Here is a 21465-nt window from a genome sequence, read left to right on the forward strand (position 1 = left end):
CCGGCAGCCCAGCTCCCAAGTTCATTAGGCCATTGTGCGTATGCCAGGGCGTCGGGCTGCACGCTGGCGGGGCTGCGGCGCGCGATAAAGTGCGACGTCTGTGCCGGTCGTCACGCCCCGGCGTTTCTCTCCCGCTGGCGGCCCCCGGCGGTGCCCCTCCTCCCCCGCGAGGTGACTCGGTGTCACCGCGACGCCGCGTTTAACCCAGCGCCACCGGAGTCGGACCCGGTCCCAGGGCTTTATTGACGTGTGGTTGTGTGTGTGAACGTACCTGTCTATTTGGGGAGCGGTAGTGTAGCGGTTAGCGCGCTGCGCTATGAACCTGCCAACATCGGTGGCGATTATCTGAACCGGTTCTGTGGCCTCACTAAGGTCGACTCGGCCTCAAATGATTACCTGGTGTGGTGTGTAAACATGGCCGCTGGGGAGACAAAGGCGAACGGGCATGGTGCTGGCCACCCAGCCCTTCGTGTGCCATGTCGGCCTTCATAGGTGCTCGCTAGCAGCACTTGCTCCAACAGTCTGTTCAGACTACACAGGGATCTTTGTGTGTTTGGTGGGGAGTGAAAGCATAGTGATTAGCACTCCCAAACCAGTGGCCCAAGTTATTAAGGTCCTGCCATACAGGTCTTAATATGTGCTCACGAACAGCACTTACCCCAACCATATCTGAACCTGTCCTGAGCCTCCCCTTGTTCAGCTCCGCCTCAAAATAGTTATTAGCGTAACACTGGGGAGACAAAGGCGGTCGGGCATGGTACAACGTCACAGATCCCCGCCGTGTAGAATGTTGACCCTCATGTGCTCGCTAACAGCACGTGCCCAAATAATCTGTTTTGGCTTCAGGGGGGATCTGTACGATTGCCGTATACAGAGTGTAATGTGCGTGTACTCTGCTAAAACACACGTGTGTTTTATGTATTCATGTTTCTATCTAATTCTTTGTGTTTGGTCATTATTAGCACAGCCAACGATGGCTCAAAGTCAGACGATATGAATTAATTATAAATTGTTAAAGGTTAAACGTGGCAATTATTCATGCTTGTAAGAGGTTTAAGATTCAAGTGAAATCTACACTTCTCGATATTTGCACATTATTCTTTCAGTCAATCTTTATTATTTAAATTATGCTGCTGATGTCGTCTTTTTCCAGATTTTATCATAGCTCGTTTGGAAATTATATCTTATCGCAAGACAGTGAGATATGGTGTGACGGCTAGGGTTTTCTTTCATCCAGCAGTAGACAGATAATGGCTGATGAATGCGATTTGCTTGTTTGAGAGGGAAAATATTGCGCTGGGCTGCGTGGAAATATCTCGCCATCCCGCTACAGGAAACATCGTGGCCCGGGATACACTGCAGGTCATGAATAACTCGCACCTGTAATGCGCCCATGTTTTATTTAACACGAATATTCTTTTCTCGTGTGGCCTGGATAATCCAGTGCATGCGAGGCTGTGTGTGTCTGCGCGCGCATACCGGCGTAGTGCTGGCCCACCCACCAATTCGTGTTCCTTGCCGGCTTTCATAGGTGCTTGCTAACAGCACTTGCCCCAAGAGTCGTTTGAAGGCTATATGGGGGATCTGTGTGTTGCATACTGGGTAAGGTGGTGGCATAGTGGCTTGTGCACCACACTGATCCTACTCACCACGCTGAACTTGGTTTGATTACTGGCCACGGATAATATCAGTGGGATGTGGCATTTAAATATTTGCTGGGCATCTCCCAGATGCCTTCGGGCGTTAAATGATCACACGTCTTCTGTGCCTAAACAACAGCTGGATAGACAAAGGTGGTGCTGAGCACACTACTACTCCACGTTCCTTACCAGCTACAATAGGGACTCGCTAACAGCACCTGCCCAAGCAGTCTTCCGGTGTGACTGTGAGCTGGTGATTGTGTGTGCGCGCGTCTGTGCGACGGCGCGTGTTTATTTGTGCTTGCGCGTCTGCGCGTCTGTGCGTCTGCGTTGTACAAACACGAGCGCTTCCTTCTTGACCTTGGCCTCCCCGACGGCGGCTCCGTAACCGGATCGGCGCTTGGCGATCACCGTGCGGGCAATGACGCCGTCGCCACGCGGCGGAGCGCGCGTGGGTGGGCGCGTCGCTGTGCGTACGCGCACGCTTCTCCAAACATGCACACAGGCGCAGACAATCACAATTGGGGCGTGCGTCTGCGTGTGCGTTCGCACGTACGTGTAGCGGTAAGCTCCAGGTCGGCGGAGGAACAACCCCATACGCACGTTTGGCCAGTAGACCACACCGGTAGCTGGATCTCGCCGACGAGACCCAGCGGCCCAAAACACACGACCCGAGCCGCTGTGACGACGCACGTCGCAGTGAACGCGCGCGCACACCCGTGAATGCGTCCGCGTGTTGGTTCTCCGCTGCTCGCTTTACTTTACCCGTGGGCATTTGCGTGCGCGTGGCGTCGGCGCTGACGAATGTCGGGCGTCGTCGTCGGAACGCGACGACGAAGCCTGCGTCATTGTCGGGGCGCGACGGTCGTTTTAAACGGCGCGACCATTGCTGCCTCGGCAGGAGGGCGGCGCGGAGGGGCTGCGTCGTCTGCGGGGCGCCCCGCTCTTCAACCGCGACTCTACGGTCAGGAAGACGCAGCTGCAGTCCTTCACGCAGCTGGTGGAGGGGAAACCAGGTGCCGGACCCGTCTCACCGCACACGTAGCGACGTCGCGGGCTTACAGCGGGCACCGTGCTTTGTTAGTAATAGGTCACGCTTCCTTAGCGGGACTCTTCAGCCTGACTGAGGCTCTGCTCTGGCAGAGTATTTAATTTGCAATCGGAAGGTTCAAACACTGTTTGGAGGTCAATTTGGCCCTTAATTCTGCGTGTGCGTTGGTGAATTGAGTTCCATTTTGTGGGAAGTCAACCCTGGATGCCCTTTGAAATGACTGGTGCATTATTTATAAATGAATCGATCGGATTTTTATGTCAAGTCAGGTGAGAGCCCATTGAGAATAAAGGTCTGTTTTCAAGGGAGCCCCGGATTAGAAAAGCAGTACAGGACACGCATAATAGCGGCACATTTGTTTTTACATTCAGAATACGAATGTGGAATTTACACTGCTGGTTCAGCACGGCCAGTGAAGATGAGTACTGCTTCCCGCCAGCTTGAGTGTGGAGAAACTTTGGTTTAATTTATTAAATGTTTCTGCGGTGAGCGGTTGGCGTGTTGACGAAACACTGAGGGTCGCGAACCACGTCGTCCGCAGAGCCCAGGAGACAGAAGTCGCCGAGCGAGGAGCGGAGGGAGCGGTCGCGGGACAGAGATGGAGCGGCCCCCATTGGGCGGCAGGCGTCGGAGGAGGAGGTGAGGTCTCGCATCGCCACCCGCGTGCGTGCGTGCGTGCGTGTGTCTCCAGCTGCTGACCCAACGGCAGGCAGGCGTGGTTGCGAGCGTGACTCCTGTGTGAGTTTGCGTACCCTCCGCCATGATGATATCCAGCTCCGTCTCCCTTGCGAGAGAGAGCAGCTGCTGTGGTCGCTTGTATCGCACCTGCTTGCGAGGACGCGAAACCTCCTCACGTACCTCCTGTCAACGGCTTCCGTTTGAGCAACCGTTGGATTTTATTCCCAATTATATTCAAGCTGCGCCGCTGGCTACGTGCCGCGAGATGAAGGAATTTCTCTTGAAATCCCCCGCAGCTTTAGAAGATGACGTCCACAGGTCTGCTTCTGGGAGTCGCGTCATTTGCCTTTTTGCCAATACCAGTCACGTGCTGCACCTTGCGTATGCACTGCAAGCAGTGTTCCTTGCCTGTCGGTAAAACCGAATTTAGCAAATGCGAAACAATGTCCGTGTGATTTTTGCTTGGCGCAGTTCTGTGCGGAGACCGTCGGCTTTGCTGGGCTTGAGAACCGGGGTTGATCACGGGAAGGTGGGACATGGATTCGAACCCAGGATCTCGGCGGCCACGCAGGCCCCGTGCTCTTGCACCGTGATAGTCCCCCCTGAACTTGCTGGCCAGCTCGCGTCATGTGTTGTAAGATGTCAGCGGCTACCTCGCAAGTTTGGCTTGGGAGTTATTCTCACATGTGGGGTGTTCTGAATTTTTAAAAAAATTGATAACCCCCCATACTGCTATAGTTTATCTAAGATAACTCAAGATAGCACGTTGAAGTTGGTAACAATGCACGTATGATGTTTGTAAAGTGTTTTTAATGTATCATCTCCCACCGAGATTTCTGTACAATTAACTTATTACTTGACTTTTTTTATTCACTTAATCCGACAATTTTTCGATTTAAAGCTTTCGTGACTGCAGGGATTCATCTTCTTGGTAAATCTTCTTGGTTCTTGGTTCTTTCGGTAAAGTCACGTCGCCTCGACGGACCTGGTTTTCACCTGAGGACGGCTGCTTGCGTTGTGGCCGAAACGTCGTGAGAATTGTTTTATTATGTTTTATTTTTATTATTTTATTACTTCCCTTCTACGTGACTTTACCGAAAGAACCAAGAAGATTAATCCGACAACTTTCAACAAAACCCAACGTGGGTGATCGGCTTCTTCCCGGACACCCCTCGTATGACCACGCGCCCGTGTAAACGTAATGCGCGCCATCGTGTTGCACGCACGCACATGCACGTGACGGTCACCACACGGAATGCTCCCCGCTTGCAGGAGTTCCTAGACACGAGTCAGTACGTGGTGGGGGAGCTGTCGGCGCTGGAGTGCGAGCAGAGGCAGATCGACACGCGCGCCGCCCGCGTCGAGAAACGCCTGCGCTTCCTCATGGAGACCGGTACGCGGGGGACGAGGGGGTGCAAGGGACGCGGGGGACAACAGAGTGAACAAGTGAACAAGAGCACAAAGTGAACAAGGTGTGGGTGAATAAGTCGAGGGTGCGACAGCAGCTCGGGAGAAGAGGGGATCGGCGAACAAAGGAGGCGCAGGGAAACGTGTGGACAGGGTGCGCAGGAAGCCAGAATAGGGGAGAGAGCACGGTGGCAGGGGGTACAAGGCAAAAGGATATTCCGAAGAGAATTCGGCACAAGGCACGGAGACCTGAGCATTGTGGCGGCATCGTGTGTTGGGTTTGTATGTGTCTGCGTGTGATCCTTTAGGCATGTGCGGGTTTATGTACATCAGGCTAAGATTTTAAAGCCGCCGTTTTCTCCACCAAGCGGATCCCACCGCAGTGACGTGTGGAGCGCGACATCCGAAAGTCTCATTGGCCGCTGTCGGGCCCCATGCTCGTGCAAATACCAAATGTAGCGACGAGCGACTCCGCTCCTTTTACTTGCTGCTGTTGCCGTCACGGGAGAGAGAGTCGCGCGCATGGCAAGAGAGAACTCCCAGCGAGCGCGTGGTCGTGTGAGAGGCACGAGCCTGGAACGGCGACTCGGGCGCGAAGAGCGGAGTGTGCGGGGTGGGTGGGTCGGTGGGTGGGCGTTGGTTACACCAACGGCCGCTCTGTGCCGCCATGCGCACAACGCACCGGGGCCACAGAGACTCGATCTTTTGTATAAAGAATAAATAAATAAATAAACACTCGCGTGCACGCGCGGATACTCCGCGTTGAGGTCATGCAGCCTGTTGGGACGGGCGTTGTTAGCGAGCTCCCGTTAACGCCTGCGTGGTGCACGATGGGGTAGTGTTGTCGGCACCGCTTGCGTCACACTGCCTTTGTTTCATTGCGGCCGGCGATGATCATGCTCGATGTACCGAGTTGGCTTTGTGTTGATCCTAGCCAGGCTCCGATACCAATAGCGACGGGTGGTGTGTCCAGTGTTCTCGGACAGGAATCAAACCGCTGGGATTGTGGTGCACAGCACGTGCACACACACACACAGACATGCACACACACAACAACAACAAACATCCGCTCTATAGCCTTTAACATGCTGTTGGAGCAAGTGCTGTTTGCGAGCACAGATTAGGGCAGGCCCAGCACACACGGGGGGGGGGGGTGGGGGGGGCGGTTAGGTGGCCAGCACCGTGCCCTTTGTCTCCGCAGTGGTTATGTTTAACATAGTACCAGGTACTCCTTCAAGGCTAAGTCGACCTAGGTGAGGCCCAGATCCAGTTAATGCTCGTGAGCTTAATGAGTGCGTAGTGTAGTGCGCTACCCACTCCACGACCGTTTTGTGCACGCACAGGCAAACGGACATGCACACACCCACGCTCAAGTGTGCAAACATGCACACGCACAAGGCACTCTCTTCCACTTGCCCCGGCACACACAACCCCCACGTGCTTTACACTCGGCAGACACTCACGCACGCACGCATACACGCATTCAGTGTGTGTGTGTGTACAAAATATCATTAGTCAGCCCCGCACCCCCCCCCCCTCAGGTACATTACACCTGGGTGGGCTCCCGTTGCCGCCCACTCAGCATGGGCCGCGGGGGGGAAGGGGGGCTGCCTGCATGCCGTGAAGTGCGTTTGGAGGGTGGCCGTGATGCGTCCTTGTTTTCACTGCGGGCCCTCTCGCCCCTGTTTGCTTTGGGGGGTAAAGAGTGCCGTTGAGGGTGCGGGGCCTGCTGCTTCCAGTGCAGCTAATTTACACCGTGTGACCTGGCGAGCAATCCACGGTGGGTGGGTAAAACAAGTGGGCAAATTGACAGGCGTTTGCGTGAAAAGGTGTTTTTGTGTGAGAGAGACGGGGGGGCGGGGTGGGGCGGGGAGGAGGGGTGCGGTTTCGTACATTTTCAGTTCGCAAGCTAATAATGTATTTTTAGCGATGGCTTATTCGCGCCCACGCGATCCAGCTTCAGCGGGCGTGGGGCTAAATGTATGCGAGTTGCGTGAAGAGCGGCGGGAGGGAGGGGTGCTAGAGGGGGAGAGTTGAGCCCCAGGGGAGGGAGAGAGGGAGGGGGGCATGGAGAAGCCCAATGGCCTGGTGGGTGTAGCCATCGCAATGTCCTACAAAAGCCAATTGAAGGCCGTGGTCCAGTAATTGACATTTAAAACATTTGAATTACAATTACCTTCCCAATCGGCTAATAGCAGGGGGGGGGGGGGGGGTTTGTTTAACATGTGAGCTAGGCTGAGGGTGCTTTTGGGGCCACGTGGTGGCTGTGCCACGGAGGGAGGAGATGCAAGGGGGGTGGGGGAGACCCAGTCACAATTTAAACTTAAAAACAGAACGGGCAAAATCTGTAATCAAGTCGGCATCGACGCCCACGGTGTCTTTTTTCACGTTGCAACTTCCGTTGCGAGCACGCTCCGCGCGGGAGAGAATTTGCGCCATCACAGTTTTAGAAAACAATGCCCTCCCTCGACCTCCACCTTAGTTTATTTTACGGAGATCTTAAATTCCATCCTGGGCCTCCCCGCTGACTGGAGCCACTGCCCCCCACGGGCCCCATGCGGAGCGGTCGCTCTGGCACCTGGGAGGCCGTTAGCATTCTCCGCAGGGATCCCAGCGTAGCCGGGAGCCACGGGAGAAAGTGTCAGCAGCGGCCGCCGGTCATAACCGGGCCCTTCCTAGGCGGCCGCCGCCGTGCCCCCCCTCCCCCCGCGTACTCTCCCCACAGCACCGTCATTCTGGTTGGGCGTCGTTTCGTGCTCGCTCGCTCACCTACTCACCCTCTCGCTCGCTCACCTGCTCACCCTCTCGCTCGCTCCCACGCCGAGCGACTCCTTGCGTTGGACGAGCCTTGCTGCCGATACGCGAGGCCGCGGGCTGGCAATTAGAGTCGTGGTAACGAGCGCTGTGCGGGGGAGGGGGGGCGGTGTGCTCTGCTCGTTAGCGGCGAGGGGAAGCGTTAACGAAGTGATGGACAGGATTATTTTCTTAACGAACGCAAATTGTGCGGTGGGATGTGATGGTCGGGAGAAAGTGGTGGGGGGGCGAGGGGGGGCTGCCAGGGGCAGAGGTGACATTAATTAGTTAATGAATCAATTAACTCCTGGGCTAAACATGTGAGTATTTATATAACACCTGCTGGGCTTCCCTGGGGGGTAATTAAAGTGTCGGGGATTGCGTCGTTAATGATTCAGATAATTCCCAAATGAAGCAGTTGATGTTTGCAAAAGCAATTGGCTCTCCCCATCGAATATTCCAAGTGATGGAATAATCTTGTTGAGAACGTGCTGGCTGATCACACGGGCTTGCCCAGCTTGTCACAGTGTGTCTCTTTTGTGAAAGACTTGCTTTCTATCTTAATGAATTGGAAAGTAAGTTTGAAGGCTACGAGAAAAGGGCTAGTCAGCGATTGAACCACAATAAGGATAATTCCTTTGCAGTGTGTTTTGTTAAAAGCCACCTTTGATTATCATTTTATTACTCGGACCCCTGACTCGGGTAAACTCATTTAATTGAAGCTTCGGTTATGGTTTTGAAAAACGGCCGCTTAAGTTTCAGATCTAGAAATACTGAGAAGCGGTGCGGTTCGTCTGAATGACAGAAGCTGGGAGGTTTAGAAAAGCCCGAACAAAAACTGACAAATTCCCGCGCGCGTTCCCTCGCCACTCCCTCTCCTTCATCCCACACAGCACCCCCCAAAGAGGAACCCAAAACAAGATGCGGTAGCCAGGAGGCGCACTGGCGCTGAAGGTGTGCGGGCTTGTGTGCCGGCGTAGGCTCAGCCTCTCCGTAAACACCACTCTCTTGTTTGCGAGTCCTGATGGACAGCTGTCACCTCTGACCCGCATTTTTGGAGGCGCTGTGGCGTTCGTGCCGCCGTCGCCCCGGCCGTACTCGCGTGGCCGGGCCCGTGTCTCGCTACCCGCGGCCTTTTGACGGAAGCGCACGATTGGAGCCCGCACGTATTGTTGTACGTGCAGGACGGCGAACGGTTCTTAATTAGTGCATGCCGGCAGCTGCCGGACGCAACGGCCGCTGAGAAATGAAGTGGAACGAGAGCCACGAAGTGAGCGTGGAAGCGCGGAGAGCTGCACACTTCGGAGTTCCACCGGGCAGACAGAAAGAGGAGCGCGTGGATCTGCATCTAAATGCAAATCGGCCGTCGTTGACCGTTCAGAAAAGCAGTTGGACAGAATGCTCGCACGCGTAACGGGTGACGCTCGCAGCGCTGCCATCGCATGGCCACGTTAGCAGCCTCACGCCCACAACACCCTTGGCAAGCATGCCGCTGGCGGTCACCCATCCCAAGCGCTAGCCCAAGCTCCCTCCTGCTTAGCTTTCTGAAATCTGATGACATCGTGCACGCTGCGCGGGTACTTTGGTCGTAGACGCGCCCCGTGTGCACGTACCAACATGTTGACACCGGTGCCCAATGTAGATGGACTGGTCCCCGCCATTGGAATGTGTAATCTCCACAGTGGACTCGGGTCCCCTTTTGACTCTCCCTGTACATCCATGCACACGCTGAGCCTTTTGGTCAATCCACTGCTGGATGATGGCCTCCCTCCACACCACGAGGGTCGGGGGGGTTAATTGATCAGACTTCACCGCTCTGGTCAGCGCAGGTTGGTGGAGGCTGGGAGGTTCGAAATGTGTCCATGAGCTATCTCCACTGCCCCCTCGTGCTCGACACAATACCCCGGAGCCCAGAACAACCTGTTATGCACGGCTGTCAAGGCACAATACTTTTGCTGTCCTTTATTTAACATTACTCTGTTGGGACTGTAACAACAACAACAACCGCCATTCACCACTAAGTGGCGGTGATGTCACCACAGCGCTTGTGCCTGGCAATGTGCAACTTTAAGACGATATAAAATGGGACGAGACATACTGGCAGACTAACACCACAGGTCACTCTTGCAAATGAGACTATCTGAGCCGCTTGAGTTTCTCACCTGAATTCAACAGAATGAACTTGGAACCTAACCACGTGACATTCCATTGGCATGCAAAGAATATTTATCAATAGAGACCCAGGAAGCAGTTGTTGGGCAAAGTTATTTGCGTACTGATCTTGATTGTGATTGGTTATGAGTAATCTTGGAACTTTGCCTCTGGGCAATGAAGGCAGCCCACGAAGGCTTTGCCGCTGTCGGTGATGCACGTTGCGTGGGAGTGATGCTTCGCCCACGTAACCGCGCGTCCTCTATAAGTCTGTGCCAATTTTTGCGTCCGATAACTTGTGCCTCCACGGGAGGGTCTTGAGCGGTTTCTACTTCCGTAGGTTTTGTGCTCGGAGCGCTACAATACCGGATCATTGTCGCCAGCTCCCCCCCCCCCTACCGCTCTGATTTGGGTTTCCCCTAGGGACGTGTGTGTGTGTCTGCATCACCGTGTATGGGATGTGTGTGTGTGCGTCTGAGTGGTGGTGTTTCTGCCAGTCATCTCGGTCAGTCAACTCATAATACCTAGGACTGTGCTGTGACCTCCTGCCAGCAGCGAACCTTTGACACTTCACGTGACCCTAAAGTGCACCTATCCTGGCACAATTGCTGGCGTTGACGTCACTTTTTGGTTGTTGTTGTGGTTATCTGAGGCTGCATGCTTGGGATGTGTCTTAGAGCGTGTGTCGTGCGTATTCGGGAATTGTGCTTTTGTTTTGACTGGTGTATCTGAGATGTGTGTCGGGGTCCGAGACCTTACTAGTACTGCGTGTCTAATGAGTTTGTTTGGGATATCCTCGTCTGTTTTATGTGCGAGAGATTCGTGTGTACTCAAAGTATGGGACGTACGCGAGATTTGTATTTGGGACGTACGTGCGTTTGGCATGTGCCGAGGATGTAGAGACAGTATCTGTGTAATGCACGACGCGCGTTTGCCGCGTGCGCGCGAAGGTGATGCCGACACCGAGGGGCTCCGTATCGCTCGTATCCAGGTCCCGGGACGACGCGGATCTCTAATCCACGGGTCAAGTGGCGTCTCGGCAGAAGCGGCGATGGCGGCTGTTAATCCGGCCCGGCCCGGGATTAGCTCTGCCTTTAATTCCCGTCCCAGCGCCGCGATGATCCCCCTCTGCTCCATTGTCCTCTCCTCAGTGCCCAGTGGCGCGCACCCTTCTCTTTCTATTCTCAAATTTTGTTTTGTGTTTTTGTCTCCCCCCCCCCCCTCGCCTAGCGACCCCCCCCCCCCCCCCCCCCACCTTTTCTGATTGTCAACCACCTCCTCTCCCGCATAGACTCTACACTCTCTCCAGCAGCCCACCCGTTATCCCCCCACCCCACTCACTCACCCCCCACCGGCAGAGCCCCCCCATTCTCTCCCAGCCTCCCCCCCCCCGCCCCTTCACTTGTGGCTGATTAGATCGCCTGCCGGACAAACGGGGCCTCCTCTCGATACTGCGACGACGCGACAAAAGCGCCGCAGCGCGAGAGAATGCGGGGAGAGATGTGACACAAATTGAGCTGCGGTCCGTGTCGGCCTCGGCTCGATACCAAATCCCTCTCCCGTCACAAAGCCGCGCGCCGCGCGAGTCATTTCGTCCGCCGCCATGCTCGCCCCACTTTCATTTGGGAGATTATTGTCATCCCGCTGCACATTCTAGACATTCCAAACATTTTTACGAGCGAGTATTGATGTTACGCGACAATGGATGATTGACTGGTTCCTCGAGCCTCGGTTTGCACAATTAAATGCAGCGCCGTGTCGATCGGCGGCCGTGCCGGGGGCGCCGGGGCCTCATGTAATCTGGCTTAACGTTGCCTTTGTCGGGGGAAATTTTAGACGCGTTTTGTGTTTTTGTGATAAGCCGTAGCAGACGCGTCTCGTGCGTCCGCACGGAGCCGAACTCCCAGGTTTTTGTCTCGGTTGACCGGGGGAGCGAGGACTCGGAGCGGCGGTGGCGGTGTCGGCACCGCGGATGCCGTGATGCTCACGCCGGTCGCCGTGCGGCCCTGGCCTCTGCCGTTGTTTCGTGACCCCCAGCTCTGCACGAATCGGTTCGCGATTTCCCCTGGTGTGCGTAACGTTACGTTTGACCTTGACGTTCAAACATCACATCGGATAAAATGCATGACTTTTATCTATTCGTGCATGGCTTTAATCGAAGCCTGTTAAATAGGCCGTCATTCGATTGCTCCCACATAGCGGCACACAATGTGTACATTGCACAGTTGCTATCTTTCGTTCAGCATTAACATCCCTTTGTTAACTTGGAATTTTCTTGCAAATACTGGATTTTACAGCGGTTTCTATTTCTCTAGTTTGTCGTACGTTGTTCTTGTTCCGTTTGTCACGACGCGCACACGGTTGAGCCGCCCGTCCCCTTTCCCTTCTCGGCAGCGAAAGAAATAAAAAAAAACAATCTCAGCGGTGGCGCACGGCAAAGCGTGTCGCGGAGTCCCGTTGCCCTTTGCTGTCTCCTCCTCCCCAATTAAGGAAAGCGGCGGCGTTTGCGCGCAATGAGCGGCCACTCACTCGGGGATGGGAGGGGGGGCTTGGCTGCCCGCCGCCGGTGCCGCCAGGAGCAGGCGTTGTCGCGGGCGCGAAGGTTAGCGCCCGCCGGCCACGGTCTCGCCGTGGTGAGCGTTTTGCAAAAAAAACAAAAAACCTTTGGCTAATCTGTGGCCGCAGCGAGGTCCGGACCGAGGTCCCGGCGTCCGCCACTCGTTCCTTTCATCGGCGAGCGCCGGCGGGGCTCGCCGAGGGCCTCCGTGCTCGAGACGGCCCCTTCAAACGTGGGGACCCGAGCCCACAAAGCAACAAAAACGCTTTAACTAGCGAACTCGCTGGGCGCGTAGCAGAAGCAGTGGTGGGGGTAGGGGGGGGGGGGTAAAGGGGCAGGAATTAAAAAAAAAGTTTTAAAAAGGAAAAAAAAATCCGTTGAGCAAATTGGATTAAGGTTTGTTCGCTTAATGAGCAGGCAGGGGAATAATTGCGGCAGAAAGCGGCTGTGAAGCATGCACGGCAGTCATGTGATTCCTGGAGTCCGCGCTTGAAAGTTGTATCGTCGGCAACTTGAGTCAGTGCACTGGAATCTCTCTCTTTGATTCTGCTCCCTTGTTCCGCGGCTTCAGTTTCTTTCTTTGTCTTGTCTTTTTTAGAGTTATCCCTTTAAAGGGAAAAAAAACCAACACGTTTTTTAACTACGCAAGCAAAAAAAGTCCTTATCTCCAAAATGTGGTATGATTATTCAAGCTCGGCGCAAGCACGTTTGGTTGTTGTTGTCGTCGTCGTTGTTGTCAGAGAGTTGCCGGGGTTTCCAGCGAGGGGGTTTTGGGCGCTCTACGTGTGCCCACGCTGGACTCCCGGAGCCTCCGTGCATCGTGCCGCACGCCGCAGAGGTGGCGCTGCCCTGTTTGCGACAACGCTTTGATCGCTGGTATTTTACAGTTGGCCTGCGCGTATGTTTGTGTGCGTGCGTGTGTGTGCGTGTTCACCCGCACCCCCCCCCCTCTTCTTTCCCCCCCCCCCTCTTCTTCTCCCCCCCCCCCCCACCGCGCCATCGGCCGGTTCTCATGCGGCTTTGCGAGCTGTTTGCACAGAACTCACAGCGGCGGCGGTGATGGTGGTGGTGGCGGCGCGGGTGGGTGATAACCCACGTGACGCCACTCGCAAACACGACCCCTCGTGCGCAGGGCCCGTGGAGGCACGCGGGGGGGCCCACGGGGGGGGGACGGGGGCGCACGGGAAGGCCCGTGGGGGCACCCTTGCTCGTCATGGCCGAATGTAAAGACAACAATAACAACATATTCTTTGGGTCTGTCGGTAAAGTCGCGTAGATGGTCGCGTAGCTAGATGAACCTATCAACGTGATTTTACCGAAAGACCCAAAGAATATGAATTCCGGCAGTCATGAAAGCTTTAAGTCAAGAACAACAACAACAACTTTATCGCAGCTGCCGTGTGTGTTCTAGGACTCGGTTGGGTGCATTAACAGCAGCAGCTTCTCTCGAGGGGAGAGAGAGAGTGAACCCTACCTTGCTGTGAAGTGGCCTGAGCAGGAGTGGTCAAGTGAATTGACTTTATCCCAGGTTTCCCTTGCAAAGTAGAATTAATAGTCTAGGGGCTGATGTTAGCACCACCCGTGGCGCCAACGATCTAGTATCACAGGGAAGTAATTCCTGTGCTCGGACCCAAGTCGCTGACAATATCTGCAGCGCCTGGCAACCTCTGCACCACAACGAACGCCGACACGCAGACGAATAAACAAGTAATATCGGCTCCACCGTAGCTACGACAAGCGATGACACGGGGGCGCCGCCGACCAGCGGCACGGACGTGCTTGCCGCGACGCCGTGAGATGCCCCCTCGGCTCTCGTCGTTGCCGCCGGTGCTGCGTACGTTGGGGCACCACGGATGTGCGTGCCCAATGGGCGCGTGACGTCGAGTCGTCGTTTAAAAATCGATTCCGCCGCTCGCAAATACGGGCGTCGAATTGCGCGCCCGAGGATCGATCGGTTGACGGCGATTGCGCGTCTTACGCAGTTGTCAAACAAGTGGACGGAGCGAGACGGAACGAGAGGAGAGGTACAACGAAGCGGTGCAATAATAGAGACGAACAACAATCAATGCTGGAGTTGAATCGCGACCCCCGAATCGTGGAAATTGATCGAATCGCCGTGGGGGGGTGGGTGGCTCATTACACGCCGAGCGAGTCGCTACGCGTCGAGTTGCTGCATTGCCGGCGACTGTGGGGGTGGTGGGTGCCGGGGGGGTGGTGCCGGGGGTAGAGGGTGCCGGGGGGGGGGGTGCCGGGGTGGGAGACTGCCCGAGGTTGAGAGCCCCCGAGGGAGAGGGTGGACAGCGTCCCGGAGAGGGGGGGGGGGCGGTCTCGTCGCAGAGATGTGCGGCGGATGCGTACGCTTGTCTATATATCGAGTCTGTTTGTCTATATATAGAGTACTTTGTAGAATCTACATAGGCGTGTGGATTCTATAAAGCCAAGTGGACTATATATATAGACCATTATACTATATATTTATAATTTAACAATAACATTGGTCTTCAATAATGGTCACACACGTGGTTGAGCTTGCATGTGTCGGTGAGTGGTCATCTTTGTTGGCAGACCTGAACTCGCCGTTTGAACTCCACATTGCTATGGCTAGGGGCTAGTATGCCCATTATACTCTTTAGTTCTTTCGGTAAAGTCACACAGAAAGAAAATAAATTAAATAATAGAATACGACGTTTCGATTGCAACACAAGCAATCGTCATCGGGGAGAGAACAAACCTAGTGAACTTAGAAATACAATGCAATACACAGAGTCGGCTAACACAACAATCAGCACCTTACTTGGTTCATTACGTTCTTGTGTTGCGTATTCTATTGTTTCATTAATTTTCCTTCTACGTGACTTTACTGAAAGAACCAAAGAGTAATTCCTGCAGTCACGAAAGCTTCAAATCAAGTTTATGCCATCATATATATATATTTAATTATCACCGTAGTATTCCCATACATTTCCATCATTTATTTACTTAATATTTTTTCACTTTTGTAAAATAGCTTTCTTAAAAGTTCTGTAACGCCCCTGAGAAATTCATTCTTGGAATTGCGATTGAGATACAGGAGGAGGAGCATGTGGCTAAGAGAGCACGCAGGTTAATGACATCATCTCAGCTACTGGAATGATGGATGTTGGTCAAGATTACTTACGGAGTGGAGTGGCAGCCATGAATGGAACGTCCACCGAGGAGATGGAGCTTGAAATCAGCTTGTGTGCAGGTGCTAGGTAAATTACTACATCGCAGGATTGTAATATATGGCAGCAGCTTTGGTGGAGGCCTTCTTCCAGCAGTGGATTGTGACCATGGCTCATGTACACACCCCGGTCGCATTGCTGTGGTGTGCGATTTGTGCTGAAATGCATCCTTACTCGTGCCCATAGCCTGGCCCTGCAAGCTTCGGGGAATTTCCAAATACATCTGGAAGAATTCAAAATTCTTAACCAATATCGGCGTAAACCATCGATGCGATGCGAATTCGTAATTTTGTAACCGATTAAAGACATCTCGAGTTTCGGAGAGGGTCAGTAATCGCTTTGGCGGCGCGATTCGCGCAGGCACACTGGCACCACGGGCACCAACGCCGCGCAAGGTGCACGAGGCGATGGTCGTCGCGTCGCCCGTCCCGTACGACGCGAGCGCCAGAGGCTTGGACCCCGAGCGAGGGCCCCGGATTCCGGCACACGTCGCACCGAGCCGGGCCGGAGCGGCCCTGGGAGCGGCGGTGGGAGCGGCGGTGGTGGTGGTTGGCGTCTCCGGCATGAAAACAGTTTAGCTTGGCTCGGGGCTGCATCCTTTGAAGCGGCCTCCTCTCGAGAGGGGCTCAGCTAAAGCCGCCCCGGCTTTCCATTTGTGCCCGTCAAGGCGGCCCGCACAAAGGCCGAGGGGGGGATTTAGAGCCGCCCGTGTTTTAACAAAAGCGACTTCCCCTTTTCTGCGTGCAGCGGTTAAAAAGTTAAAAACACTCCGCGGCCGCTCTGCCCGCAGCGCCGCCAATTCTTGCCGGCCCTTTCTCGCTTTGAATTTTTTTTCTCTCCACCTTGAGGGGAGGGGGGGTGGGGTGGAGGAGGCGGCGGCAGTTATTTTTTACTCTTTGATTTATGCCTTTTTTATTTAATTTTTCTTTCTAGGCAAGATGGGACCATTTCCATCATCTCACCATATATACTTTATTTGTATTTCTTTATAGTGATTTGCTTACCTTTCCTATACTTGCTTTTTGTTGTCACTTTTTGACATGTCCCTACTGTGGACATGTGTGAAAAAGAGCTTCATAGCTCATCGGGTTTCTCCAGGGTAAATAAAGATTCTGATTGTGACCGCCACTGTTGTGTCGATGGCTTCTGTGGCCGGCTCCCCACATTCATCGGTTCTGCGAGCGGATGTCGCTGTTTAATTTGAGCTCTGCTCGGTGGTGGCGGCGACGATAGACGCTGCTTGTCAGGAGCCGTGTTTTGATAGCTCTGTGCTGTCCTAACTGGTTTGACGAGGGACTGTTCGACTGACAAGGAGCTGTTCTCCTCCGCCGTGTTTGTGCGAAGGGATTTGGAATAACAACCGCTTTGAAGAATTCTAAATGTAGCCCGTTTCTAGTACACATATTTTTTTACTCGTTTGGTTTTTTTTTTTCCTCGGTTGGCTGGATCCGCGGATTACAGTGTGAGCGAAAACGTGGGGGGGGGAGGGTGGCACGTCGTTCGCCATGGGGGCGCACGAGCCCAACGCTGTCCTCTCCGCGCGGTGCCGTGAACCGGTGTGCCGCGCGAAGACGAGACCATGCCTCCTCCGCCTCCCGTGCTCTCTCTTGCGCAATCTCACCCACCGCAACCCCAACCCCCACCGTCGGGTCGACCGCTCGCGCTCGCGGGCGAGTCACAGAAGTGGCGCCGTGGCGGCCATCGTGCCAATTTTGCCAGGAAAAAAAAAAGTGCGGCAATTACGAATGCGCGCCATTTGGTAACTTTCACGTGAACCGCGTGTGTAACCACGTTCGCGTTACGCCCGTGTCACAAGCGGTAGCGACAGGGGTGTTCCTGGGAGACTGGGTGTTTTTATAATTTCTGCAGTCTACGTCCGATGCAAGTAAATAAATAAGAGTGCGGTCCTTGCAATCACCAAGCCTCTCTTTCAGGCGTCGAATAGTGCGACGAACTGATGGCAGAGTATTCTTGGTTCTTTCGGTAAAGTCACATAGAAGGGAAATAAAGAAAATCATTTTCTTGCTGTGGTTTTCACACCTGATGATATTGCTTGTGTTGCAGTCGAAACGTCGTGGGAATTGTATTGTTTGATTTTTATTATTTTATTATTTCCCTTCTGCGTGACTTTACCGAAAGAACCAAGAATATGAATCCCTGCAGTCACGAAAGCTTTAAATCAAAATTTGATGGCAGAGTAGTCGCCTGACGTCCGGTTTGCGGAACCAGAATGGGTCGCTTGGCCGTAAATGAAATGCCAAGTGCCCGAGCGTGCCGACGCAGCGCCGAGCTACGTGCATGCCGGCGTTTGTCGTCGGCGCACGGCTTCGTTGGACGACGGGGCTCGTCGAGTAGCGGTTTGGAGATGATGATGATGATGTGCCTTCGTATCGAGGCACAGGTTTGGTAGTTGCATGTGGTTACATCTTCATTTATGTTTGGGACCGTGCGTGTGTCTTGTGTTGTCGTGCAGTTTTGTACCCTCCCATGTTTGCGTCGTGTTCTTTGTGGTGATGTGTGTTGCGTCGTCGAGCTGGCTATTGTGTCGCTAAGATGATTTACATGACGGATGCACACGTTGGGTCATTTTGCCGTGTGTGTTTGCGGCATTCTATAATTTCGTGGTTTTCTTTGGTAAACTGGTTTACGCTCTGACGTGCATCTCGTGCCATCGTGCCAGTCCGTATGGTCGCGGCGCCGTTGTCCCGTTGATCTGGCGTACGCGACGGCGCGCGATGTGTGACAATTGTGACGCCGCCGTGCCGTGCAGGTCGCAGCAAGGAGGAGGAGGAGATGCTCATGCAGGAGTGGTTCACGCTCGTAAACAAGAAGAATGCGCTCATCCGCCGTCAGAACCAGCTCAGCATCCTGTGAGTCGCGAGCGGCGTGCGCCTGCGTGCGTGCGTGCACGTAGGCACACGCGCGCACACACACCTCACCCAGCGCTCGAAGGAGACATGGGCGGCCGGAGGCATTGGAGAAGAGGAGGCGGCGGAGGAGGAAGAGGCGGAAGGGAGGAGGGAGCAATTTGGCCTGTACTTGATTTCAATAACATTCATGCCGTGAATATACTGATTCCATCATCGGAATGTGGAATTTTCACCTCTGGCTCCGGGCCAGTGATGAGTGCTACTCTGCGCACATTTGAGCAGAGAGACATTTTGACCTGGCTGTTTCGCAGCCTTTAAAAAACGTTGGTGTTTTTTTTCCTAGGTGCTGCTGTATTATTTTACATACATTTATGTTTTGAATGCTCTCACTGTTGCTAATTAGTGCCAATCATCGGCAGGTTGGGTGGATAGTTTGTTTTTATTTCCCCTCCTCCTCCTCCGGAGCTCGCACTCTGAGAGCCGTCAGCTCGGCCTGACCTCACGGCGCAGTCTCTTCTCCAGCACGACTTCGCCGTTCCTGTTCAACCCAACTCCCCCATTGTTTCACTTCTTCCCTTGTCCATTAGCCGCTGTTTAATTTCCGACGTCGGTATTTTAGACGTTACGTGATTATACGTCACGTTTTTATTCGGGCGGTGACTGTAGAGCACTCGCCGCTTGTTGCAGAGGTTCGCGGTTCGAATTTGGCGGCCGCCCTGATAAATACCGCAGTGTGTGTTAGCCGTAAAAATACGACCTGCTGGTCCTCTCGGATAAAATTCAACCGTGTGCTGCCAAGGCCACATTCATCCGTTTATTATCGCCAATTCTCTTGAGATGGTGGCTTCCTCCTCTGTGACCCTGGGGCCAAACTCGGATCGGCACGTCGTGGGCTCAGTGCAGGACAAAGCGCCGCTGCCTCCTCCCCTCCCCTCCGGCCCCGATTACAGTCGAGAGCGCGGAGGAGCGAGCCCTTCACGTGCCGCGCATTCCTCGCCGGCGGTGCCCTGCGCTACGGCCCGCGGCAGGGTGACGGCACGGTGGCACCGCTTGTGCCTCGCAGTAAAAGGTCTTCCCAGCTTCAATTCCCGACTCGGGCGCTCTTCTGCGTGAACTTCGTCGGGTTTTGCCCCCTGTTCCACGTGGGTTTCCTCCGCAGGGCCGCCGCAGATTCCCTGCACAGATAAAAAAAATCCCACAAAACGGATATAATTTCATTGTAGGGCTAAGTTTCACCGCTAATAGTTGCCACGTATACATCATTTATTATGAACACTGTATATTCCAGGTGGATCTCGTCGGCACTTTTGTGACTCGTTAAGTTGCTTGCATGATCTGTTTTCTGTTGTCGAAAACACTGATCTTCCTGCTCAAGCGAGTGATAGGGCAATTCGTCGAAGATTGGTTCTGATTTTTCTGATGGCAAGGGGGACGATGGGCTGAGACGGCCCTCTCTCCAATGTTTTGGCTTGTTACTTTCCGATCGTGAGTCATGAGTCGGCCAGGATTGTTCACACTCGCGATGATCTGTGACATCGCCAATCTAGAATTTGTATCCAAACTCTTGGCCTGACCATCTCACAGGTTCACTTCTGTTAGAATGAGTGAGCGATGCAACGATGCAAACGCTTGGGAGGTGAAGGCAGCCGGGTGAGTGGTGCTGGCCACACTTCTGACCTGCCCCTCCTGAACATATGTTGAAAAGAGCTTGATAGCTCATCGGATTTCTCCAGTATAAAAATAAGATGCTGATTCTGACCGGTTCACGTGCCGTGCTGGTCCCAATAGGCACTCGCTGACGCTCTTTGCTCCCGTCGGTTCTGGCGCGGGCGTCATCGTTGTTGTTGTTACCGCCACTCACAGGGAGAAGGAGCACGACCTGGAGCGACGCTACGAGCTGCTCAACCGCGAGCTGCGTGCCATGATGGCCATCGAAGGTGCGCGCGCTGTCGCAACACTGAAACAACATTTTGTGTACGCAAGGCGTGCAGACGCAACGCATCGACGCGCGGACACGCAGACACCTGATGCTTGACGTAGCCATGTAGATGCACGGCACAGGTATACAACAGACGTGACCAGAACACGCACGGCCTATGCGCGACGTGGCACATACCGCAGTACATTTTGTTACATGACTTGTCATTTGACGCACAGACACACGGCACTAACGCACGCACGCTGCATCGAGCGCCTCTGGAGCTGCGACTTAGTGGCGTGCGTACGACCCTCCTCCTCGTCTGCCACACGGCCTCTCGCCTAGTTAGGCACGTTTTATCGATACGCGTTGGCGCAGGGGCTCGCAGCGGCGTATGGCTCTGCATCACGACAGACCTTCATTACAGAGAATTAGGGGCAAACGAAGTGGAGAGGGGGGGGGGTTGCGATGGGATCGTCGCGTTCCATTTTAATTAGACATTGAAACAGTTGGGACTCGGCAGAGCGGATAAACATCTATTATCGAGCGGCGAGTGCTGTTATCTCCCGTCCCGCGAGGAAAGGGGCATTTGCTAGAAGTAATTGAATGGGCGGAGACGATGGGGGGGGGGGGGGGTGATTGACAGCTCCCAGCCAGGGGGAGGGGGGAGTAGGCGGTGTTGCGGGGGAGGGGTGGAGGTTTCCTCGTGGAGCCGAGCGCCGGGAGGGGGTGGCTGTGTGTGTCCCACCCCCCGCTCTGCATACAAGGGGGGTGGGGGGCGGGCAGCTCTCGGAGCTGAGATGTATCCACGTTCGGTGAACAACCCGATTTTTAACGTGGCGGTGTTTTTTGCGCAATCACGGTGGCCGAGGCTGAGACCAACAATTCTCTCTCCGCCCGAGAGCCAGCTTTCATCGGAGGTGTCTGGCGCCTGGATTTGAACCCAGGGCCTCGGCGCTTGGCAGCTCGGTGCACGGAGCTGTGAGCAACATTTGGGGGGGTGGGGGGGGTGTTTTCATTCTGGAGTCTATGGGATGTCATCTCAGCTGGAGAGAGAGGGGCTACGCACAAGGTACTGTATCCATGCCGCTGATACCGTACAGCCCGTTCGTCAGGGCCCCGTCATGGGAATATGGAATTCTCGCCACTGGTTGGTTGAGAATCGCTATCGGAGGTTGAATTCTGACCCTCTGCTTG

General features: G+C 54.4%; 1 protein-coding gene across 5 annotated transcripts in view; it reads left to right on the forward strand.

Annotated features, from left to right (window-relative positions):
- The window catches only part of EHBP1 (EH domain binding protein 1), an 85338-nt gene that overhangs the window by 58820 nt on the left and 5053 nt on the right, over positions 1 to 21465 (forward strand). For all 5 annotated transcript variants that reach the window (XM_061559536.1, XM_061559537.1, XM_061559538.1 and 2 more), the window contains 5 exons: positions 2542 to 2656; positions 3233 to 3330; positions 4642 to 4762; positions 18251 to 18350; positions 20214 to 20287. In XM_061559536.1, coding sequence (XP_061415520.1) covers positions 2542 to 2656; positions 3233 to 3330; positions 4642 to 4762; positions 18251 to 18350; positions 20214 to 20287 — 508 coding nt within the window. The remainder of the gene's footprint in view (positions 1 to 2541; positions 2657 to 3232; positions 3331 to 4641; positions 4763 to 18250; positions 18351 to 20213; positions 20288 to 21465) is intronic.

Source organism: Lethenteron reissneri, chromosome 25, assembly GCF_015708825.2.
Source record: "Lethenteron reissneri isolate LAM-NWPU_2019-01 chromosome 25, ASM1570882v1, whole genome shotgun sequence".
NCBI lineage: Eukaryota > Metazoa > Chordata > Hyperoartia > Petromyzontiformes > Petromyzontidae > Lethenteron > Lethenteron reissneri.